Raw genomic sequence first — 27010 nt, forward strand, 5'->3', positions numbered from 1 at the left:
AATTGACAGAATGTCCCGCACAGCACGTGCTTGAGTTGTGCACAGGCTGCGAGCGATCAGGTCTTGCATACCCTGCTAAATACCTAGGTGTCATCAGCTAAATACCTAGGTGTACATATTGATCAGACCTTGACCATGGCTGACTACATTTCATCCCTGTGTCGCTCATGCAGTTTCCATCTTCGCAGACTGGCCTCAGTCAGATAATACTTCACAGAGAAAAACATGGCTCAGTTGTTTTCCTCTTTTGTCCTGTCCAGACTAGATTACTGCAATTCTACTCCAGCAGGTTTACCATCTTCCTCTCTTAATAGACTAAAGACTGTACAGAACAATGCTGCACGGCTTGTCCTAGCTAAAATGAAATCTGACCATGTCACAACTCTTTTGCATCAGTTACACTGGCTTCCTATAGAGTCCCGTATTCACTATAAACTAGCGACACTTGTCTTCCGACATTTTGATGAATCTCTTCCCCCGTATCTCACCTCTGTGCTGGAAATGTACGAACCATGCAAAACGCTAAGATCCAGTTCTGAAAGGTCACTTAAAGTCCCAAGAACTAATTTAAAATGTGCAGGGGAAAGGTCTTTTAGGGCTCAAGTGCCCCAAGTTTGGAATTCTTTGCCATCGTCCCTCAGAAATGCTCCTGATCTTTAGTCCTTTGAGTCAGAACTGAAAACGCACCTTTTCCGCAAACATTTGTGTACTCAGCACAATGGATAGTCCAAAGTTTGTTCGCCACATGGAGTTTTATGCTAGAGAAATTTTAATACTTATGTGATCTTGTTTTAGTGCAGTTGATATATTTAATGTGTATGGGCGCGCGCGCGCGTGCATGTGTGTGTGAGTGTGAGTGTGCGTGTGTGTGTGCGTGCGTGCAAGTGTGTGTGCGCGCGCATGTGTGTGTGTGTGTGTGTGTGTGTGTGTGTGTTTATTAAATGTGTTTTATTGAATGTATTTCATCTTAATCTAAGCTTCATTTGCTTGATATTTTTTATTGTTTGGTGGTTTGTGCTTCTTGATTAGTTCTGTGAAGGCATTAGATTGGGCTGTTGTAATGTTTTTATGCTATGTTTATATCTAGCTCGTTCATGTAAGGCGCTTTGAGCAGCGTTAGTACTGGATATTGCGCATTAGAAAAGTTACTATGATTATTACCTGCATGATTATTATGTGAAGAAACCTGCACACCATCATCACCACCATCAGCCTCAGCCTCAGCAGCATCAACAATAATAACAGCAACAACATTATTGTTGTCATCTTCAGATATGTAGAAAGAAAACGAAAACAAATAGTCTCTCCTTCCTTTACTCATTTTCAGGCGCCTGTGTGTCGCCGATGCCAAGATCCGGGCAGGCTGTTGATCTACCTGCCTGAATCTATAACGTCAGCACTATCGATCTGGCCACATTCCTGCTGCCTCTGCAGCAGCCCCCACACATCCACACCTTCCCGCCTATCACCGGTACGCCCCCTCCTCCCCTCCTTTCCACTCTTCCTCCCAGCAGAGGCCACGGGCCGCTTTGAACCGGTCTGCCAACAACGGTACCGTGTGACGCCAATCGTCTGCCCCTGTAACAACCTTTTGGGCCGTCGCCGCCATCTTGGTCCCAAACTTGGCCGTCCTGTTTTCTGATGACAGAGATCTGCTCCGCTTCCTTCGTCGCTGTTTCTGGGCAGATTTTTCCTTCTGTAATTTTGTTTTTTGTAGAGTCCATGTTGGAGGGAAGAGTAAAGGTAAGTGTGATATCGATGTGGGAAAACTGAAGGTCGATGCTTGTCGTGAGTGAAAGCAGGTTTGAGATGGTGCGAGGACAATTACAGATGTGACAGCCTGCGTAATACTAATAGGTCTGAATATCTCTGGAAAGCGGGTGAATTTGGAAGACTATGTATGTCAAGTTGCATGTCTTTCAAGCTGCTCATAAGTGGCATAAATAAAATGCACAGATGCAAAGATGAAATGAGGAAATCACAAAGACTCGCGAATTCTTCTTCTTTACAAATGGAAGGCACAGGACTATAGCATATCATAATTTATTGATTATGATTTTTATCTCAGAGACTGACGAAAGACGCTAATAGCTTTCAGTTCATTTTTGTTTATGGTATTGATGTAATTGTCCAACATCGTTATATTTCTGTTTGGGGTTGGGGGGGGGGGGGGGGGGTAAATTATTGCTATTGTTGTTTACATAATATTGTTCGGTATTGATCAGTCAACACAGTACATAAATTTTATGTCTGACGAAATAAGTCCATGAACTTTTTAAGTGTTGTTACTACTTTTGCTGTTTTGGTCCAGTATTGTTGTTGTTCTTGTTGTAAGACGATGTAGCAATTGTTATTGTTATTGCTATAATGATTTTGTTCAGTATTGATCGAAGCACATGAGCAGCGTATACATCTGTAGCTGATCAAGTTCGCTGTTGTTGTTTTGACTGTTATTCTTGTTTCCTGATTCATTGTCGCTGTTGTTGGTGTTGAAATTGTTATAGTTATTGGGAATATAGACAAATAGACTAATAATGGATGCATAGATAGAATGTTGATTGCCAAACTGATTGATCGATTGTTACACACATACACACACCACGCACATACACACACACACACGCACACACACACACACACACACACACACACACACACACACATGCGCGCGTGCACACGCGCACACATACACATGCACATATACGCACATATATAGTATAATATACACATACACATACGTTCTTAAGGCTCTAAATTATATTCTTGATCTTCCAGTTTGTCTTTTACAAACAAGTCTTATTTTGCGTTGATTCCAAATCCGTATTATATGCTTTAAACTCATCAAATTGTAAGAACAAGTCTAAGGCTATAATAGAAATCAGTCACATTGTACATCTTTTGAGTTTGAAAGGAACACATATTACGTTTTGCTGGGTTCCTTCACACCTTGGTCTTCTCCGTAATGAATGAACTAACAGGGCTGCAAGAAAACACGAAGAGGGATCCAGGGAACTTTACCTTTATCTGCACAAGAGGGCTTCCGATTACTAGAACAAGCATCGTGGAGCAATGTCAGGGAACTACACCAGCAAAATGGCAAAGTTTTAAGTTATTGTGTATTAAAAAAAAATGTTCATAAACTGGAAACTATTCACCAATCAGACACACGCACACACGCACACACGCACACACACACACACGCACACGCACACACACACACACACACACACACACACACACACACACACACACACACACACACACACACACACACACACACACACACACATACACACTTCTCCCCTGCTCCCCCCTCCCCTCCCTTTTTTCCCCGTCTAATATCACGTGAAGACGTAAAGTGGAAAGATGTTGAATTGAAGACTACTACTACTACTACACATACGCACGCGCCTACCTATCAACCTACATACATACATACATACATACACACATTTTAAAAAAAACAACAACAAACAAACCTACAAAATTGTACAAATGAATTATGTGATTCAATCCGCGAATACAGAAAAAAAAAGCAGTCGATTTTTTTTGTGTTGTTTGTTTGTTTGTTTTGTCCAAACACTTGCAGTTTTGACTGTGGTGATCACAATTATTTGACTTTCGACCATTTTATAATTTATATATATATATGTTATGATGTTGTTCTTGAGTCTACCATAACGTTTTTCCCCGCAGGTGTTTTTTTTTTTTTTTTTTTTTGCTGTTGTTTTTTGTTTTTGTTTTTCTTAGGCTACACTTTTGATATTCGTGACAACAAATGATTGGGACAGTCAGCATATTTGTCAGCGTGTGTGGCAGGGGAAGAAAAAGGGGGATGGTGGGTGTGTTATTGTGTGAGTGTGTGTGGATGCGTCTGTGTATGTGTGATTCCGCCACTTCTCAAGTGAGCTTTGGAAAGTCTGTTCTGATCCGGTGATTGTTGATATTTCGAAATTCCTGAAAATGTAACATGAAACAAGTTCATTAAAAAAAAAAAAAAAAAAATTTACTCCGACTATACAGCACTGGGGTGCAAAGGTGTGTCTTAGAATGTACTCTCAACATCTTATCTCTTCTATCCAGAACAACAACAGTCTTTTAATGCATTTTCAGATAAAATCAAAACATAGACGCTGCAAAAATGAACCAAGTATACATCATAACCAGACACTGGTTTCTTGGCGTTTTCTTTTTTCTCTGCAACAAGTAGTCAGTTATGCAATATGCATTTATTTATTTATTTCTATGCTATCGATTTTGATTTAGTTCAAGATATTTTTTGTGCGTCATGAGACTTTTTTGTATATCTTTCTTTGTTTCTGTTTTGAAAGGTTTTTATATTATGTATGATAGTCAGTCGTGTCCGACTATGACCATCAGTACAGCAAAGGAGGCAACTGCGGTCCCGACTGTGTGGGCTAGAATTTGATTATAGTGGAGAGTGTCTTGCCTCAGTTACATCCCCACTCTCTCGGCCAAGTGGGTTTTAGGACAGTCAACGTTGGGATGGTTCCCAAAGGCCACCTAGCCCCCAAGGCTGCAGGACTGAGAGCCAGTGCAATTTCACCTCCTAGTTTGAGAGAGTCGTTCACAAAAGACTAAGCTGTAAATGACTTCCCATTGCAGTGGAAAAGCCATTGATCATACAGCTTTCACTTTGCTGTTGGCCCAACTGTAAACTGATGTCAATCTGTGATATAAGTTGAGAGGACTATGTTCAATGGTGTAATAGAAAGCGAGGTTCTGTTGCATGTATTATTCACACTTAATACTGGCTTACTTCCATGATGACGTTTGTTACTAAACATTTGTCTGACTCAGACGCAGCATACTGATCTAAAATGTTTTTGCCGTTGAATTTATTATTGCACAATTTGAGATGAAACAATGGAATAGGAACTCTTCAAATAATTTCTTTATTGGCTTTATCTTACATACCGAAGAAACACACCAAAATTGTATATATTCATACATATTGAAGGTTTTCTTCATTCAGTCCCACTCAGTGCACGCTTCACGGATGCGTCTTCGGGAGTGTTGCTCAAATTTCCTTACCAACACTGCAGGTGTCTATATATCTCGGCCTGGTTGCCGCGAGGATACATTAAGAGAGTACAGCCTTGTCAAACAGTCACGTCCTAAACCTGTATGGGCCGCCATAGCTGCATCGTCATCACCTCCATTAACACCATTTATCATCAAAATACAGAAAAGAAAATGTCCGAAATTCTTGGGCACAAAAAAGAGAAATAAATAACAACAACAATAAGAACAACAATAATAGTACTGATAATAAAAATAACAATGATAATAATGATGATAATATATGTTGGGCACGTGGGGAGTGCTAAAGCAAGAGTGGCTGAACTGAAGCTGTAACACTTTTGTCTTCAGTTTAAAAACAAAGAAAAGCAAAGGTTAGCGCACTTGTTTGTCCCAGGTGAATAATTGATGTCTATCTCTGCCCCGTCTGCAGCGAACCGGTTCTTTTGTTTATGTTCTTTAACTGAACTGCTGTTGCTTGATTTGTGTATAACCGTGTTCTCTTGTTTCTAGTGATCGATGACAACGAAAGAATAGAACTTTCTAGTGTAATTTCAGTGTTCAAAATATCAAAATACGGTCAGACTAAGACCATGAGATTCACAACACACACATATTCACAGACAGTGAACCCCTGATACGATTTTGTGGAGAAGAAGAGAGGGGTTTAAACAGTGAAGTCCATACTTTTCCAAGACAAGGCAAGAGAAGGCACGGAAAGGCAAAACAAAACACTTATTTTTGGAAACCCCGTAGGGGTATATAAATATGTTTCATATTTCATGATGACACACAGCTTTATAGAACATGTCAACCTACAGAAATAGTTCAAACCATACAGACTTTACAGTCACGCATCACAGATGTCAAATCATGGATGACAGATCACAAACTCAACCTAAATGATAAGACAGAGGCACTTCTTATTCACTCAAAGCGCTCATTTTCTGAATTGCCTAAGCCTTCATCTATCCTGGTAGGGACCTCAGACATACCTTTCTCAGCATCTGCACACAATTTTGGTTACATGCTTTCTGATGACATGACACTTGACATACAAATCAACTACATTTGTAGGTCAGCATCTGCAGCACTCCGACAGATCAGCTCCATTCGACAATATCTAACCACAGAAACCACAAAGACTTTGGTCTGTTCTTTTGTTCTACCTAGACTAGATTATGGAAATGCTTTTCTTGCTGGCTGCCCCAAACACTGTATTGACAAACTTCAAAAAGTTCAAAACTCTGCAGCACAACTCACTATCAAAGCTAAGAAACGTCAACACATCACTCCCCAACTCGCTTTCCTTCACTGACTGCTCATTCAAGCACGAATACATTACAAACTCTCAGTCCTCACAATTTCTTTACTGATTCTTGTCCTGTCTATCTTTCAGACTTACGTTCTCTGTCTATTCACCATCCAGACAGCTCCGTTCTTCAAATGACAAGCGCACATTGTCCATTCCAAAGATTCGTACTAAAACTTATGGTGAACGTTCCTTTTCTTTTGTTGCACCTAAACAATGGAATTCACTGCCCTCACACCTCCGTTACACCCCAACACCCACATTCAAGAGAACACTCAAAACATATATTTTTAAACTTTACTTTTCTCACTGAAAATTTTCCATCTGCATATGTTTGCTGTGATTTTTGTTGCTGGATGTGCTCTTTGTGTTGATCTGTATGCATCTGTGATGATTTTGGTGTGCTTTTCATGATACCTGGTTCCCTGGTGTTTATTTTTGACAATGGTGAATGTGACGTGGTTTGGTTTGCTGAGATTTGCACCTGTGTGATTTTAGACTGTGATGGCGCCTGTGTCAGTTTACACACACACACACACACACACACACACACACACACACACACACACACACACACACACATATATATATATATATATATATATATATATTGTCAGTTTTACATTTGTATATTTTAGTCATTGTCGTGTGAAACTGTGTAGACTTTGTACAGATTTTACGACACTTAGCCGTAAACTTGTATATTTTATTGGAAAGCGCGGTGAGCTCCATCTGAGATGGGGTACTGCGCTATATAAGCCTACATTTTATTATTATTATTATTATTATTATTATTATTTATTATAAACTGACGCAAAAATATAAAACGCATTAGGCATCGTGATCATAATCAGTTACAATGGCCATACCAGTTGGTCGGTTGAAAGGTACATTTGGAGGAGGAAAAACAACAACAAACTTGGCATCCATTTACCAGTATATAGAAAGCGGTAGATTGCTTTCGATTTAATGAAACGCTTGCAGGAAGTCGTTACAGACCTGGGAAATCAATTCCTCGAGTGTTTTATCTTCTGAAGGCAACTGGGGAGACAGGCTGAATACAAAACCATTGACGTGGAACGCTACACGCCAGAATGAAGTATTGTTTGCCTCTCTTGCGAAACGGGTGGACGCATTAGGATCGGTTTTAAATATTCAGGCAGACTGCGCTCCTGTCTTAACCATGTTTTTGTGTTGTCGATTTATACTGAAGGTGTCATGTGAATGCAAGTTTCTTTGGGATTTTTTTTTTTTTTTATATATTGTATCTGTGCGAGGTTCATTGAAAGAAAAAGAAACAATTATCGTCTGAAGAGAAAGAAAAATGGTGGGGAGAAGACGAGACTGTTGATCCTTTTTGTCTCCCTCCCCAACCCGCCCTACCCTCTCTCTCTCTCTCTCTCTCTCTCTCTCTTCCTCTGTCTGTCCATCTGTTCATTCGTCTCATTTTGTTCTTCTGTCAGATCTGTTTAAATGTTGAAAGTCTTTTCCTTGGTTTGCGTCTGCAAAATACTGACATTGGGAGACAGACAGTGACAGAGATAGAGACTGCACCATACTATTCGTATTTTCAATAACGAAAAAATAAATCACTCACGTGAATGTTGTTCGAACACTCAAAACAACAACAACAAAACAAGATTAAAAACAAGAGAGGCAAGGCCTTCAAGACTCACTTGTGATAAATTACGTCCCCTAGCATTAATTACAGAGTAATTTCCCTTTTTTACCCTCTGCACCAAAACGTTTGCAAAATAAATAAAAATTCCATGCTTAGCAAAAGAAGTTCCTGTTTGAACAAAAAATGATAATAATGACTCCTCTTGCTGTTGTGTCAGAATAAGAGGTCAAAGTGCCAAGTTTAGAGAATACAAAAAATATAAATATAACAGTAAATGCAGTTTGCATATAATTAGGCTTCTTTTTTCTTTCTTTTTTTTTTGGTGCCCATCCCAGAGGTGCAATATTGTTTTAAACAAGATGACTGGAAAGAACTGAATTTTTCCTATTTTTATGCCAAATTTGGTGTCAACTGACAAAGTATTTGCGGAGAAAATGTCAATGTTAAAGTTTACCACGGACACACACACACACACACACACACACACACACACACACAACCGAACACCGGGTTAAAACATAGACTCATTTTGTTTACACAAGTGAGTCAATAAAGCCATATTTTTGTACTAGATATTTCTTTTTTAGTCGATCGATCACGGATTGTTTTTCACGTCAAGGGTCAAGGTTTTGTTGGCTGGGTGAGAATGCGGGGAAGCAAGGACGTGTGAACTAACCAGTCAACAGTAATTACGTCTTTCTTCCCCTGGGCTTCCTTCGGTTTTCTTCCCGTTCTTTTTCTCTCCAGTCTTGCTTTTTTCTTTTTTAATATAAATTTTTTTTTAAAGTATTTCTTTTGAGACGTCTCCATTGGCTAGGGAGAACACTCTCTCTCTCTCACTCTCTCTCTCTCTCTCTCTCTCTCTCTCTCTTACACACACACACACACACACACACACACACACACAGTATTATATATAGTGATATACACGCACGCACACTTTTTTCTCCAAGTGTTGGTCGTTTTCTCATGTATGCCGTGTCTGGTTGTTTCACTGTGTTCTTGACAGGCGGCCTCACTACAAAGCCAGTCTCCACTGTGACAACCTGTCTTCCCAGCTGATCAGCTGACGTCAGTGTCGCTGTTTGATGTTGCAGGAACTCGGTGAGTGACGCCAGTCTGCCTGGATGACGTGTTGGGGACGGGAGTGACGCCTGCTCCCCTCTCATCCCTCACCTGCCCATGACAGGTCACTCACCCTCTGCCCTCAGCCACCACCATGGACTCGGCTGCGCACGTAGCTCACGTGACCCCCTAGTTTGCATATCAAAGACAGCCTCCACTGACGTCATAGTGAAGAGTACACTTCGCTGTCCTGGTTATCATTCCAGTTTGGGACTCGTAAGTTGTATACAGTTTGGGGGAGAAATAAAGATTTATATATGTCTCGTACTGCTAATATGAACAACAACATTCCCAATACCATGAAAAGTAGACCTAGCATGCATAAACCTGAAGAATGTGGTCAAGAGATAGAGATGACGGAAATGAAGAACAGTCATTTATCAGTCCACCAGTTCACTCGTCACCAGATCAGACCCCAACATCAGCACGCCCATACTGACACGGCAGTTTCGTCTTCCCCCAGTCTTTCACGCTCCACGTCTACCAACTTCACGTCTTCTGACGCAAATCCCAGTCCTTCCCAAAACAGTCGGGACAAAAGCGCCGACGAAGCCACGAGCCAAAACAAGAAACAACTCGCCAGCAAAGTTCATTCCACTTCTATGGAAATACTCAAAGCCAACGCTGACGATGACGACCTTGACCTGAGCAGTCTCCGAGACCTGATGGACTCCATGCGGCAGGCGGCCAAGGAGATACGGGAGATGACCACGCCTCTGGCCAAACCCAAGAAGAAGGAACACCCGGCACGACCAAGAGAACAGAAGCGTCACCACAATCACCATCACAGCAGGAAAAAGCACGGCAGCCGTCGCGGCAGTTCCGGACACCACCAGCAGCAGATTCAGGCGGAGGTCCACGTCATTTCTGAAGTCCACAGTGGCGGGGAGGTTGTGTCCCTTGAACCATCATCAGAAACCTCCCAACACCCCCTGCTGGTCCAGACTAGGGAGGACACCACTTCTCCCACTACCTCTCCTCCTACGTCTCCCCCTGCCTCTCCTCCTGTCTCTCCTCCTGTCTCTCCCCCTGCCTCTCCTCCTGCCTCTCCCCCCACCGCCTTCCTGCACGTGGAGAACGAGGAGTTGTCCAACACGTGGCCCAAACGCAGGGGGCGCAGCGTGTCCAGACAGCGTTCCATGACCGAGCACATTAACGACCCCAAGGCAGGCGTGCGGAGTGAGGGCAGCTCACCCATGGTGCTGCCCCCACAGTACAACCTCTGGCACCAGCCGCACCAGTCGGAGTCTGGCACCGGAGGAAGGCGCGGGGAGGGGAGTGTGGCTCAGCACAGCAGACAGCACGTGGGCTCCAGCCAATCCTGTCGGACTGCCCAGCACAGGAAGGTCAGTGGGCGGTCCCCTTGCACAAAGTCCTTTAATTCATGAAGTATTTTTTTTTGTTCATCTTTCAGATGTTCATCTTTGATTCCATCACCTCTATCTGTCCTGTTTTCAACTCATTCACCATACAACCACCCCACCCCTCTCCTCGCCTAGCTTTTTGTATGTTTTTATATACTGACATTCAAAAGCGAAAATCAACACTTAACCTTATGTGACAAGACATTACACTATTTGTTTTCAAATGATAATGTTCAAATGTAAAAATGAATACTTGAATTAAATGTATGTGTAAAGGGACATTAAACAAAATTCCTCCAATTTAAAAATGAATACTTGAACTAAATGTATGTGTAACGGGACAAATTGTTTTGACAAAATGCCTCATGTGTGAAAATAAATACTTGAATAGCGTGTTTAACGGAACATTAAACAAAAGTCCTCCTATGTGACAATGAATGCTTGAACTGAATGTATGTGTATCAGACATTAAACAAACTTCCCCCTCCCCACAGGTGGTGGCCGTGACGCCCGGTGTCCAGCAGCCGGAGAGAGGAAGAGGCAGGACGGCCAGGCAGACCCCCAGTCACCGCCATCCATCCGCCCCTCCTCCTCCACCCCCTCCTCCTCCTCTCTCCCCGTCCAGCCCGCCACCCCACATCTTTGTCAGCGAACACGACGTTTTCCACCAGACCCCACAGCCGGCTGGGGATCAACAGTGTGAAGCTGCGGACAGAGAGATCACCATTGACATGGTGTGACTCCAAACAAACACAATGGTGGCCCTTGAGAAAAAAAACAAACACGAAAAAACCTTAGGACTGGCAAGTTAGCAAGTTCTGAACCTGCAGACAAAGCGATAATCATTGGCAATGTTTGACGAGTGCAATACAGCCAGACCATGACCAGAAAAATGGCCGGCTTTGCGTCGGACACACACACACACACACACACACACACACACACACACTATGACGGCCGGTGAGAAAAAATACTTACGACTCGACTGGCAAGTTCAGAACCTGCGGACAAAGAGATAACCATTGACATGACTAAAGAAACATTACGACGGTCTCTGAAACGTCTTCAGACATACGCACCTCATTATCTAAGAATTATGTTCAAAGGAATATTCCTTGTGTGTACGTGTTTGTGCGCCATTTGAAACATACAATCATAAAATCAGATAAAATTTCAAATCTAACCTACCTTGTTTTATCGTTTGAAACTGACAATCCATGTTCCCATTGAAAATCAAGAAAATAATCATGCTGAATTATTGTTAATAATTTTGCTGGTACAGTTTTTTCCCCGATGGCTGACAAAACTAGCCTTTGATTTTGTGCATACCTGGTTTAAAGGTGATCATGCCAATGCACGCGTCGTTATGTTTTGTATGTTTGCTGCAAGTTTCAGTTTGGCGCGTTTCAGCACAAGCAAAGGATGACAATGAGGAAAAAATATTGATTTCCCCCACCCCCACCTCCCACCTTCAGTCGGTATCATTATTAAAAGCGACGCGGATGTATCGATTATTCAACATTCGATGGGGTTTATTTTGGTTAGTTTTTTATTTGTTTTTTTCTTAGTTTGTTGATGTTGTTCTTGTTTTTATCTGGACTTGCTTTGGCACAAGCTGTATTTTGGAAACACAAATCAAAAACGACGAAGATGTATTGATATCTGAAATTCGATTTTTATGTTTTTGTTTTGTTTTTGTCTCCAGAGCTGTTTGAGTTTCAGTAAATATGAACAGTTTGGCATATATTGTGCAAAATCACGAGCATAACAAAATATGACGACGGAATCGGTGAGATCACTTTCCTGACGCACATCAATGTTTGTGGACCATACCGATCGTAGGCAAGACGACGGGGACTCCTGAGCTAGAGAGTTCTCCGGAAACTGCACTGCAAAAATTTGAACGGCGTCGTTCATAGCGATGAGTCAGTGATGATGGGCACGTTTTGGACAGCCGCGATTTGCACGTGCTTGACCTTGTTTCATCAGTCCACATGTGTCCCTAGCTTTCAGAGCGGGCATTCGTGTTATTCATTTATTTATCTAATTATCCATCAGTTCATGAGCAAGAGCTAAATCATATTCAATGCATACATGCTATTTATTTATTTATTTATTTATCTGTCAGTTTATGAGCAAGAGCTAAATCATATTAAATGCATATATGTTATTCATTCATTCATCAACAACAACAAAATACGATTAATCTATTCATTTATCTATTTTTCAGTTCATGAAAAACAGTTAAATGCAGTCAGTGTGTTTATTTACAGATTTATTTATTCGTCTATCTGTCTGTAAACAACAGTTTCAAACTATGCAAACTAATTTGTTATCGACATGTCAGTTTCCATGTACATAGTAATTGCAGGAAGAATCGCTATGCTTCAGCTCAGGTTATGAAAGTCAACATTGCTGAATCAAGATGCAGGATGTTTGTCTGCTGAGTTCGGATAGTTGCCTTCAGAGTGCTGACTAAAGGACTGCAATGTTCAATGCTGCTGACTTCCCATTCCAATGTTTCTTCTCAGTCCAACTGTAAAAAGGCAGTTAATGCATCTCTCTCTCTCTCTCACTCTCTCTCTCTGCGCCCAGTCTGTCTATCTCTATGTGTCTATATCCCTCATTCTCTTTCTCTCTCTCTCATTCTTTTCCTCTTTCTATCTGTGTCTGTCCGTCTGTCTGTCTGTTGGATTTTTTAGTGTAACTTGAGGCAACTTGAGAGCTGGAAATCCTCCTAGCAGCACTGTTTGCCTCGTGTGAAAAACTTTCCCAAGCATACGAACGTTCTTAATGCTAAGCAAACAGGGTGCTGCTAAGATCGATTATGCCATCCAGCCCTGGTCGATAGGTTTTTGCCTCGTAAGCTGGACGTGAAAGAGTGTGCATTTCTCTTCTGGGGTGGACTGAGCGTTTAGTTCAGCTTGTTTTACTGTTTTATGTGTGTGTTTTTTTTCCTTTGAATTGTGGCTTGTATTTAAATGTTGTCTCTTTTAAATTGTGCTTTTGTCACATTTCAGATGGCTGGTATAATAATTTTGTGATCAGGAGGAGTGGTGGGCCAATTTTATGCTTTACGTGGCCGAACAAGGAACTCGGCGGGATCGTCATAATGTGTGGCAGAACTATTCCTGCTGTGTAGGTGGGCTCCCCACCTATAGTTCAGAACCAGGCCCAGCTATAACTGTTACAAATGATGGAGCAACAGCCCGGTGGTTAAAGCGTTCGACTTAAAATCTGAGGGTCCTAGGTTCGAATTCCGGTCACGGTGCTGTTGGGTTATAGGGTGCACAGGTCAAGACAGGTGCATATCTGCCGGTGCCTCGGTGAACCATCTTCGTGAGAGTATGCATGCAGAAGATCAGATACGCACATTAAAGAACATGTGATCCGTGTCGGCGTTCAGTTGGTTGTGGAAACATTAACACAGAGAGTTTGCACACCCACGAAAACCGAGTGTGGCTGCCTGCATGGCTGGGTATGAACGGTCATACACGTGAATGCCCGCTCCAATAATTCTGTACAGTGAATGATGGAGTTCCTGGCCCACGAACGCATAAGAAGAAGAAGAACTGTTGATTTTGAGCCGTCTTTAGGTTCATAGTAAACTTGCAGTTTGGGGTCAGCAAGATAATATTAGTTTGAAATTAGGTCATCGAGATAATATCAGTTGCTTGCTGGCGATGCTCTTGGCGTGTGGATCACAGATGACTTTTTGGTTATTATTATCATTAATATTATAATTATTATTGTTGTTGTGACGAACAGTCTTGCTGCTTTGTGTCCCCGTCATATTGAACAACGAATCACAATATGCAAATTTGAGACCGTAAAGATGCAAAATTTGATTTGTGCGGTCTATGCCGATTTTTAACAAGTTCAGGAAAAAGATGTTCCACTTCTCTCAATAGAAAGTAAAAGACACTGTAAAATCGGCTGTTGGAACTGGCACTGGCCTGCTGACACAAACGCGGACACCATGTCGCACGAAACCACATTCACGGCTGATTTCGTTTTAGATGTTAACTCCCCCCCTCCCTCCCCCGGCTCTTCAATGGTAACAACAATGAGATGTGTAATCCTGTATACCAACCAGTTAACTAAAGTGTTAACGTTCATGACGAAACCAAAAGCACTTAAAATGACCTAAATTAGCGAGCGATGCTGCTTGTTGATGTAGCCTCGACCCTTGATTTTTCAGCACCATTTGCCTGTTTAAGCTCGAGGTCTGAGTTGCACCGCTTAGTTTGCCGGCTTGAGAATTTTCCTAAGTCTATATCAGTTCCGTAGCAGAATTAAGAAAACAACCAACACTAAAACTAAGCACTGCATACGAGACATACTCAGCCCGCAGCTCACACGCATGCACAATAAACCTATATATGCGCATACAATCTCATATGTACAATGCATTGTGTTACTCTTTTTTGCGCAACAGATTTCTCTGTGTGAAATTCGGGCTGCTCTCCCCAGGGAGAGCGCGTCGCTACACTGAGAGCAACAACCATTTTTTTGCATTTTTTTCCTGCCTGCACTATTTTTATTTGGTTTTCCTATCGAAGTGGGTTTTCTACAGAATTTTGACAGGTCAACCCTTTTGTTGCCGTGGGTTCTTTTTCGTGCACTGAGTGCATGCTGCACAAGGGACCTCGGTTTTATCGCCTCATCCGATTGACTAGCGTCCAGGCCACCACTCAAGGTCTTGTGGAGGGGGAGAAAATACTGGCAGCTGTGTCGTGATTCGAACCAGTGCGCTCAGGTTCAATCGCTTCCTAGGCGGACGCGTTACATCTAGGCCAGCACTCCACTCCTACATACATAGATACATCCATCCATCCATACATGCATACACACAAACATGCACCATCCATACATACATGCATACACACAAACATGCATACATTCGACGCACACACAATACAGCGTTTCAAATATACCTACACAGTCAACTAACTACTTTCATGTATGAGAGAGGGTCTAAAGGGAATGCTGCTGGAAGAGGAAAGTCTTGAGGTTAGGTTTAAAGGAAGGCAGTGAGGGGCTGTGACGGACATGGTGAGGCGAAGAGTTCCATATTAGAACAGCAGATGAAGAAAAGGTTCCACCACCGTGCTTTTCTCCTTTGTATTTTGGGATGCGGAAGGTTCTATCATCGGCAGCAGAGCGAAGAGAACGGGAAGGTACATAGATATGAAAGATGTCAGAGAGGTATCGGGGTGCATTTCCAGATACGACATGGTAGCAGAGACAGGCGGCTTTGTGTTTGATTATTTTCTCTGTGGGTAAATCAGTGCGACTCTTTTAGAAGGGGTGTGCAGTGTGCGGATCTCTTTGCTTTATAAATCAGTTTGGCGGCGGAGTTTTGTACCTGCTGTAGTGGTCTGAGGAGTGTTTGTGGACAACCGATGAGAAGAGAGTTACAATAGTCTAATCCAGAGAGTATACATGAACTAACTAGTGTTTTGGTTGCGTCGAGTGTGAGGAAGTTAACCTCTCCTCCCGCTGTTTTCATTCTCAGCCACTCTTCCCTCGCTTATCGGGGAAATTGGATTCTATTTTAGTCAGTGCATATTCTTTAGGCTAAGAAAGAGTGATCCTATTTTTGACAACAGTAGATAGGAAATTGCTGTGGCTAAATATAAAGGTAACAACATTACATTCTTTTGACTGTGAGGAAGCGAGATTCTGTTTTTTTTACAGTAAGTTATATAGGTACTTAAGAATATACTTAATATAAATACAATGTGCATGTACGGAGAAGAGATGAAAAGAAGCAACCCTCTGTGGGATATCGGCAACCGGAAGCGGAAGTCCTGGGAATATACTGAGCACTGCGTGATGCATGGGAACTGTTGTGCCCTTCTTTTTTTCCTCTTTTTTTTTCTTTTCTTTCCTTTTTCTTTCTGTTTTGTTGTTGCCATAATGGTAATCACTGTCATGGTTAGCAAAGCGTTTAGTCATTATAAGTGGTATCTTTTTTTCTTTTCTTTTTTAAAGATGATGAGTACGTCTTTATGCAGGTTTAGATGAGTTTTGGTCGTTCTAGAATATTTCTCTCTGCCTACGTGTACACATTCTCCCACCTCTCTAGTTTCTTTTGATCTGTGTTGGTATTTATTTAGTTTAGCCCATAACATTTTTTCAAGAAAAAGAAAAGGATGGGTCACTGACACATATGATATTTTCTGCTGTTTCATTTTTATTCGGTGTTATATCACCAAAATCGTTTATCATATATATGCTGTGCAACTGTGATAACTGTGTTATGTAAATGAAGTTTGTCACGGAACAGGAGATATTTTTTCTCTCTCGTGGATATGGTTACGACAACGTGTCACCATTTCTTAACAAATCACCAAGGATAAGATCCAGAACCAGAACAAACTAAACAGTATGTAACAAAACGAGAGATACAAGGAGAGGCTGAAGCTGGAGTGCTTAGATCTGATTGAAATGCTACATACAGCATGTTGTGTTTAGATCTGATTTAAATCTACATACGATGTGGGAAGTTTAGAACTGATTGAAATGTTACATGCGATGTGGACTGTAGATCTGATTGAAATGCTACATACGATATGGAGTGTTTAGATCTGATTGGAATGCTACATACGAGGTGGGGTGTTTTAATCTGATTGAAATGCTACATACTATGTGGAGTGTTTAGATCTGATTACTACATACGATGGCCATAACGACTAGTGGTAGATTGAGTTTATCAATCAGTCATATCCAGTAAAGAAATCAATCAGTTGCTGACAAGCGTGGTGTTTCTTGTTGAGAACTGTGTTTGTGATGTTTATGATTCGGTTGAAAGCGAAGGATTGCTGTCGAATCTCCGTACACAGATCATTGTCCATTGCGGCCTCAGACAACGCTGACCACATGCGCGCGCGTGCACGAACACACTGACGCACGCAGGCACGTGCACTGTCGGCACGCTGCGGTCAACTTAGCAAGAAGCGAATATAGGTCGAGCTGCAAACATCTTAAATCACACTACTCCATTCCTGAAACACACACACACACACACACACACCACTTTTTGGGGTAGTTCTATTTTCCCCTTCCCTCTCCCCCCCCCCCACCCCCCCCCTTCCACCACCACCACCACCACCCCTTTTTTTTTTCTATCTCGTCTAATATCACTGATAGTAGTAGGCCTCCTTCGGTCATGGCTGACCATGGATAGAGTATATCCGACCTAATTGGGCTGTCTGCTTGGACCAAGCAGCGTCGCCTGAAGGCCAGGGAATTTAGATTAAAATTTGCGTCAGGTCAAAATGTCTGCAACAAAACCGTTCTTTTTACGATAAAATAGAATAAATCATACTGATCACACTGATATAAAGTTGGCCACTATAGGGGGGCGGGAACATAGGTAGATTTTGATTTTTAATGTCCAGAATCGAATATTTTTATTACTCCTGCCGGGGGGTACCCGTTATGCCGCCGTCCCGCTATGCCGCCGACCCGTTATGCCGCCGTCCCGCTATTCGATGATTTTTGAACAAGCTTTTCTCGGCTGTTTATGAACCGATCTTTACGAAATTTGAAACAAAGGTCGTAGCCTATGAGGATTCGCGAATGCATACGTTTGGACCCAGTTGCGCCATTTGTGACGTTACTGTGACCCAAATGTCAAATAAAAAGGGAGATTATTAGTATGGCTTGCCCATCTTGTTTTGTCTTTTTTGTGACAAAAGACACGGGTCGGCACAACGGGTCGGCGGCACAACGATACGCTCCCCTCCTGCCTGTGTGAGCGCGCCTTACAAAGAGTCGCAAGGCAAGCACAGGCGAAGGTTACGCAAGCGCGGTATAAGGGGTCGCCAGAGGTACAGTACATGTGACTGACTACTGCCGCGCTGATGCTGATCTGTGAGCAGGTCACTGAATCTGAACAGTAAGCTAGGAACAGAGCTCTTTCGAGTCAAAAGGAAACAAACATTTTCAATTTCATCTATTTTTTTCTTAAGTGGTAGAAGACGCAAATCCGCTTTTATGAATGTTTTCCAGTTTCCTACCATTCATGACATACCATAAAGAATGAAATCAGTATTATAACGACTGCAAAGGTGAATTTTACGAAGGCAGCACGGGATCATTTAGTTCGTAAGTACAATTTTGTTGATATTTTACGCAATGCACAACTTGGATATACTCCATGCTGCGCTTATTAACGTGTAGAATATAAATATCTAAATATGTGTTAACCCGGTTCAGTTTCAATGAACATTATCAGCGCTCTGTCCAGACAATAAACTGGGAAAGTATGGAGGGCAGATGATAGCAAAATTGAACATCATGTCTTGATGTGAAAAGAATGGTATGAAATACTTATTTTTCTTTGGAAATGAACCGGTATTTGCAAATGTGACTCACGAACCCTGACGCAGTAGACGTCGATTTAGCGTGGGATATAAATAATAATCATGATGATAATAATGGATCATAAATTTTATTAATGATTATGTAAAACCTTCTTGTAACACGTGTAACATTGAATCCAAGTTACCTAAACTAACTTTCCCGACGCAGATGTTTGAATTACTGGATTTATAATAATGATAGTAATGAATCTATCATGCGATACTTAGCCAATGCAATGCATTCAAACAAAGCCTGTGCAAAATTATGTATTTTATTAATGATTACCTAAAACCTTATGACATATGTAACATGGAACCCAAAATACCTAAACTATCATGCAATCCTTAGCCAATGCAATGCATTCAAACAAAGCCTGTGCAAAATTATGTATTTTATTAATGATTACTTAAAACCTTATGACATATGTAACATGGAACCCAAAATACCGAAACTAATTCCCCCACCCTGGATGATTTTATTTTTCAGAAACACTGCAGGCACTCCATTTTCACATCAATTCTCCTCAATGTTTCGTTCCACACTTCGTCTGTCTTGTGAACTGATAAACTACATCATTTCGGGATAAAACTTCACCAGACAGCAAAAACCAAAATCAAGGTAATTTAAGGGGGTGATTTTCTACTTTGAACTTTGTTGTTTGGAACTTTTGATGCAACAAGTCTTCAACTGAAAACAGTCTTACTGAACTACATGCGTTGACTTGGTTCGAAATCTTACGCCAGTATCCGTATATTACCGCATCTCGCCATGTGTCAGAAACAGTGATTGTGTCTAAACTTAATCGGATCAGAGATAAATGTACAAACAAACCATAACAACGACGAAATTAACATACACAGTTTTGTTGTTGTTGTTTTTTTAATATAGCAACCACGGGGTGTGAATGAACATATCGGAGATTTCCGTGTAACATATGTACATCTCACACGCTGTCGGAAACAACACATTCTCTGAATCTGTGTTCAAATACACACGATTGAAGGGTGTTTGTCAAACCGATTTACGCTTTCCCGCGATGAATCCGCATGAGTTATGTGGAAACAGTTCTAATTTTGTTTACATGTATATTTTTTATTGGGTCGTTTACATGCACAGAAGTAACACAGAAAAGCAGAACTGAAGATTAATATGCGACGTCGATTGCATTTAAATAGTTGAATAGACTTTTTTTTCTTCAGAAAATGAGTGTATGTGCTGCAGAAGGTAGATGTGTTGACCACCTGTTGCAAGTAAAGAACGTGTAGTGTATTCATGAATGTGCTTGCCTTTGAATGAATTAAAATACGTCAAGAGGAACGGGTTGTTTACGTCTGTCACGCGAGTTTTTTTGCGTAATATTTCAAACTTAATGTACCATTTTTACTGATAATCAATGTTTTATTATCACAACGAATGAATATAGATCAGGTTTGTATGTACTGGATTTTAATCAGGTTTGTACTTATTTGTTTCTGACCACTTCATGTTTAGACACATTGCCATGTCACAAAATGGCGCCGAAATTTTGAATGTTTTTAATAATTTTCAACACATTTAAGACACAAGAACAAACCATATTCTCACAAAATTGTTGCAGACATTTCTCTAATGAATTGCAATCCTGATAACATGTGAAACATTTGAATAATCATTGTAAGCACATGTTTATACTGAATCAGACTGAGAGACCCCGATTTCCAACAAAGTTCTGGAGGCTGACCCATTTTCATTTTCCATGCTGTCTTTGCTCTTCATGACTATCTGATGCACTTCATTTTGCCACCTTCATACTCCAGCCAGATACATTTTCTTTCCCATGCTAAACCGACGTGTCTACTGCGCCAGGGTTCGTAAGTAACATTTGCAAATACCGCTTCATTTCCAAAGAAAAAAAATATATTTCATACCGTTCTTTTTACATCAAGACATGATGTTGGTCGATTTTGCCATCATCTGCCTTCCATGCTTTCTGAATTAATTGTCTGGACAGTGCTCCGACAATGTTCATTGAAACAAACCTAGTTAACAGGTATTGAGATATTCATATACTACACGTTAATAAGCAGAGCATGAAGTATTTCCAAGTTGTGCATTGCGTAAAATGTCAACATAATTGTTCCTGCGAACTAAATGATCCCGTGCTGCCTTCGTAAATTCACCTTTGCAGTCGGTATAATACCGATTTCATTCTTTATGAAATGTCAGGACTGGTAAGAAACTGTAAAACATTCATAAAAGCAAACTTGCGTTTTCTACCAATTTAGTAAAAATAGATGAAATTAAAAATTTTGTTTCCTTTTGACCCCAAAGAGTTCTCTTATTTTCTGTACGGTATCTGTCATCTGCCGCAGTGACCTACTAACGGAGGTATAGGACAGCATCAGCGCGGCAGCAGTCAGCCACAAGTACTGTACCGCGCTAAACGCTTTCCACTGGCGACCCCTTATACCGCGCTTGCATAACCCTGGCTTGCTCATGCCTTGTGGATCTTTGTAAGGCGCTCAAATGTGTGATAAATAATTATTATTATTTGTCACGTTTGCAAACGTCTTTGTATCTCAGCTGTGGGCGGCAGAAGCTTCTCTGCCCCGTGGCGAGCTCTCCATAAAGGATGTCTTTTGGGATGCGACCATCTTCCATGCGGCGAACGTGGCCCAGCCAGCGCAGCCGACGCCGTCTCAGCATGGTATATATGGTCGGAAGGCCAGCGCGAGTCAGGACTTCGGTGTTTGTCACCTTGTCTTGCCAGGAGATGCCGAGTATGTGCTGTAGGCTTCTCAGGTGGAAGGTATTGAGCCTTTTCTCCTGACGAGCATGTGTGGTCCACACCTCACTGCCATACAGCACGGTGCTGAGGACGCAGGCGTTGTATACAGCCATCTTTGTCTTCGTGGTCAGCTTGGGATTTGTCCACACTCTTTGTGTGAGGCGGGCTAGAGTTGTGGCTGCCTTCCCGATCCTCTTGTCGATCTCGGTGTCAAGGGAGAGGTTGTCAGTGATGGTGGACCCAAGGTAAGTGAATTGATGGATGGCTTCAACCTCGTAGTCATCAATGGTGATGGCTGGTGGAGATGGCGTGTCTTGGCCTAGGACATTTGTCTTCTTGAGACTGATGGTCAGGCCGAAATCTTTGCAGGTCTGGGAGAAGCGGTCCATTAGTGACTGCAAGTCCCGCTGTGCACGGGTCACAACTGCGGCATCGTCAGCAAAGAGCATGTCTCTGATGAGGGCTTCGCGGACTTTTGCCCTTGCTCTGAGGCTGGCGAGATTGAAGAGCCTGCCATCTGATCTGGTCCGCAGGTAGATCCCTTCTTGCGCTGTGCTGAACGCATGTCTCGGGAGAAGAGCAAATAATATTCCAAATAAGGTGGGGGCGAGGACACAGCCTTGTTTGACACCGCTGCGTACAACGAAGGGCTTGGAGAGGTTACCATTAAACTGCACCGTCCCTTTCATGTTGGAGTGGAAGGACTCAATCAAGCTGTGCAGTTTGGAGGGGGGGCGAGGGGGGACAGCCGATCTTTCGAAGAACCCTGAAAAGGCCATCTCTGCTGACTAGGCCAAAGGCCTTGGTGAGGTCAATGAATGCGACATACAGGGGCATCATCTGCTCTCTGCATTTCTCCTGGATTTGGCGAAGGGAGAAGATCATGTCTACGTGGATCTCTCTGCTCGGAAACCGCACTGTGATTCCGGGTAAACGCGCTCGGCCAGTTTCTGCAGGCGAACTAGGAGGACCCGAGCGTAGACTTTGCCTACAATGCTGAGAAGTGAGATGCCTCTGTAGTTGTTGCAGTCGCTCCTTTCACCCTTGTTTTTGTAGAGGGTGATAATCTTGACGTCCCTCATGTCCTGCGGTACAGCTCCCTCATTCCAGCACTGACAGAGGACTGTGTGCAGAGGATGCAGAAGAGTAGTCTTGCAGTGTTTAATGAGGTCTGGGGGAATTCCGTCACTGCCAGGTGCCTTACCTGATGTCAGGCTGTTAATGGCCTTGCTGAGTTCGTCCTCAGTTGGCTCTGCGTCAAGTTCTTCCATGACCGGCATGCACTTGATGGCATCGAGGGCTGAGTTGGACATCATGTTTTCTGTGGAGTAGAGGTCGGAGTAGTGTTCTGCCCATCTCTCCATCTGCTGCCTAGGATCGTTGATTACTTCCCCAGTGGAAGATTTGAGGGGGGCAGTCTTGCTCTGTGTTGGTCCCAGTTCCTTCTTGATACCATCACACATCCCTCGGATGTTGCCTCTTTCAGCAGAGTTCTGTAATTCTTTGCTGAGCTCTGTCCAGTACTCATTTGCATATCGCCTGACGTTAAACTGAACCTTACCCCTGGCGGCCCTGAGTATTTGCAGGTTCTTCTCACTGGGTGACCGTTTGTACTCAGTGAGTGCTAATAGGAGTCATCTCTGATGATTTGGCCTCAAACCAGTCGTGGGACTTCGCGGTTTTCTTCCCAAAGGTGGCCATAGCAATGCAGTGCATGGTGTCTCGTAGCATTTCCCATCTTTCTGTGGCAGAGTCTCTGGGCTGCAATGCATCGAATTCTCTCTCACTATCACTGATAGTGGAAAAAAATGACGATCATCAAGGCACAGCAAGGAATAAAGTGGCGCCTCCAGCACCGCCAAAAATATATTCGTCTGTAACACTCACCTTTAAAAAAAAAAAATTATAGGTTTTTCTGTTTGTCTCCCTTGATATGTACTCAGTGTCACAAGGACTCAACCTATATTAGAAATGAAATACTAATGATAATGTAACAGAGTAATTTGAGTGGTAAGGGGATTTGCTTAATTTTGAGTTGAATTTGAATAATAGGATAATTACATTAAAAGAATATTTTTGGATCCCTTCTGTGGTTGGATCAATGTCCTGTCTGTGACGCCACTTTTGTAACTATGTACCGAGTGGTATATTTTATAGGGGTTACAAAAGAATTAGTGAATGACTGACTTTACAGGATTAAAAGAGAGAGGCTGGAAAACCCCTTCAGTTGCATAGGCCAGGGTCATTTTGAGGTCAGTCACAAAGGGTTTTTTCTATTGTCTTATAACAATATTAAGAGAAGTAAAGAAAGAAAGAATACAGTACGTGCAGCAAAGATATGCGACGCTGGCCTTTGGGCGAGAGAGAGAGAGAGAGAGAGAGTGGGCTATAGCCACAAAGAGGCTCAGGTGAAAAGTGACCACATGCTTCATTTATGCAAGTCTCACGAACTGCAAGGATCACACTGAGTGGTTGCAAGCAAATCGCGTCTGTTGGGCTGAATATTTGAATGATCTGTGTTTGTTGTCAGGTGCTTAATGATATATTTCTAAATGATTCCTGAACCGATTTACGTCGGATTGGTCGCAAAACAAAGAGCTCAACACGACCTTTCTAATGGGTATAAAATGAAGTGTTGATTATTTAAGATGAATTCATAATCTTAATCTAAGTCACCTGAAAAGGATCATTTTTGGCGCGTTCGTCGCTGAAAATTACAAACTGCGTTTAATCAGTTTAACGGAGACAAACACAGATGGTATCGATTTAAAGCTGAAATTGCGACAATTCTGCGAGAATATAATACTTGTTTACTGATCCGACGAAAGAGATATCTAAATAATTACTGTGTGTTGGAAACACAGTTTTCAACTCGTCCCCAGCTGTCTGGTTGTGAAGTGACTGTTTTTGTATCGACAATGAAAATCGGCTTGGTATCTTCTAAGTGCCTGACTGATCCCTTCTCATCCAAACACTATAATGGTGTGATTTTAGTTTCCAACAAGCAGTCACATGTAGAATTGTAAACTGTAGCATTATATGTGACAAGAAGACAAAATGACGTAAACTCAGCATCAATTGAAATCCATACACAGACGAACGATTCAAAATCAAATGTGCTTCAGTGATACAAGGGAGTGTGTGTAAGCACAACAGACGTGATCTGGCAGTGAATGATTCAAAGACTTGATTAAACTTAATTTTTTGGAGCATTTATTTAGAATGGGCTTTACATTCAGATTTGGAATGGCGTCACGCATTATGAGTGAGTCATTGAAGACAGGCGGGTTAGTTGCGAAAAAAGCGTCTGCAATACAGCTCGTGTGTGAAGCAGTCATCATAGCCAGCTGAGTGTTTGGCTACAATAATAAGGTAATCTATTCATACGTCACGCTGTTTATCAGTCCTGACCCCTTTCTGTGTTTGTCTCTCGGACTTCTTCGTCTTCTTCCTTCTTCCGGAGCCAGGAGGTGGGCCAGTAAATACACGTGATGGTCATAAGCCAACACACACACACACACACACACACACACACACACACACACACACACACACACACAGAGGCCGGCACATACGCGCGCGCATGCACAGGAAAAAGAAACCAAACCAAATCAAAAAGAATAATTTTGAAATAACAAAAAAAGGAAGGAAAATAGAAAACAAACAAACAAACAAAAAAACCTGAACCGCAGCTGGTCAACAATTCCTTGTTTAGGATTCTTATACACACACACACACACACACACACACACACACACACACACACACACACACACACACACACAGAGGCAGCCACAGGTGTTCTCCTAAAACCACGCTTATTATGGAAGCGAATTTTGTAACATTAAAAACAAAATGACCACTTCAAATGAACGTCGGAAATTTCGATTCGTCAAACTGTTTGTCAAGGTTCCATTTTTTTTCTTTTTTTTTTTTTTTTTTTTTAACAGTCAACAGAATGATTTAGCAAAGTGCCCATTATACTCATCATCATAATATATTTTTCATTGTCGCCATCATCATCATTATCAATTAGCCTTCTCATCACCAGCCGCAGCTAACAACTCTATTCTCATCATAATAAACCAACGACCAATTAAAACATCCGAAACAACGAGATGGAAAGTATTTCTGATTATATTTTCTCTTTATTGCCATAAACCCATTAACTAACGACGAATTAAACAGGAAGAGATTGAAAGTGTTTCTGATTATATTTTCCCTTTTCCTGTTGACTTGAACATTAAATAAACCTGTGCCGCCTGGACCTACGTATCATGCACAATGTATTATTTGTACAAATATCGTCTTCCAACCCTTCACGAATGCATATTACGGCAGATATCTTTCCCCGGCGTTAGAATCCCAGACCCTAGATCATATGCTGAGGGATAATGATACATCAGCAGATTGGGCAGTTTGGCTGCTATATTTGGAGCCTGAGTACCAAGACTTCATACTGTTGTGAGGCAAGATTATGTTTTAAATACTGTATGTTTGTAGCTAAAGATCTACAATCCCATTGAAAGAGTTTCACTCTCCGTATTTTTGTTTGTTTGTGCATTACTATTAATCTTTATTATTTAATCATAAATTATGGTATTAACCAGTTCAGTGGTCTTTGTTTTAAAATTACACTCAATCATTTCTGCGATAAGACTTGAGAGGAACAATGAGATTGACCCTAAAATGCTGAGTGAAGCGATCAAGTGGGACAGTTGAATAGTCATATAAGTGCAAGTACTGATATGTGATGGCTAGAAAAGAATCACGTACAAAAACAAACAAACAAAACAAAAAAAAACCAAACAAAACAAAAAAACCAAAAAAAAACAACAAAAACAGGGAAGCAAAGATGATAAAATTCATGAGATTTCAAATAGCGTTCACGTCCTCAAATGATAATGAATTAATACAAACTGACTGGTCGTTCACTGACCAACAGGAGTCGGTGCTGTCAGAGTTCATGTGAATAAACACAGTTGATGGACTATAAATAGGGTATCATTTTCATTAATAATCGTACAACAATTTGTAGCGGTTCCACCACAGGTTCTGATGTTCAGCAATGTGCGCATGGCTGTAAAATACAATATTTGTGCACCACCATTTGCAAAACATACCACTGATATACCTATTCATGGATGTGTAGTAATGATTGATTTTAGTAACTCCATATATTGAATGCCATGTTAGTATATCTACCCAGGGTCCAAATGATAAAAACACGGAATGGTTACGTTCCATCCAAGATCACCATAGTGAAAGTGGCTGATAGCGGGTGATTTCAATGCTCATTCATCCTTCTGGGAAAACGGCGACTGCAATACACTTACAGCAGTAATCGTCTTGTCGAAAATATGGTTGATAGCGCGTTTGTTTTGTTTATTTAATTTTTCGGAACA

General features: G+C 41.7%; 1 protein-coding gene across 1 annotated transcript; it reads left to right on the forward strand.

Annotated features, from left to right (window-relative positions):
* Positions 1–9446: 9446 nt before the first annotated feature.
* LOC143295251 (uncharacterized) lies at positions 9447–11881 on the forward strand. Its single transcript, XM_076606831.1, has 2 exons — positions 9447–10447; positions 10960–11881. Exons 1-2 carry the CDS (start codon positions 9455–9457, stop codon positions 11203–11205), a joined length of 1239 nt encoding a protein of 412 aa, XP_076462946.1. The 5' UTR covers positions 9447–9454; the 3' UTR covers positions 11206–11881.
* The last annotated feature ends 15129 nt before the right edge of the window (positions 11882–27010 follow it).

This window comes from Babylonia areolata, chromosome 20 (genome assembly GCF_041734735.1).
Source record: "Babylonia areolata isolate BAREFJ2019XMU chromosome 20, ASM4173473v1, whole genome shotgun sequence".
Taxonomy (NCBI): Eukaryota; Metazoa; Mollusca; class Gastropoda; order Neogastropoda; family Buccinidae; genus Babylonia; species Babylonia areolata.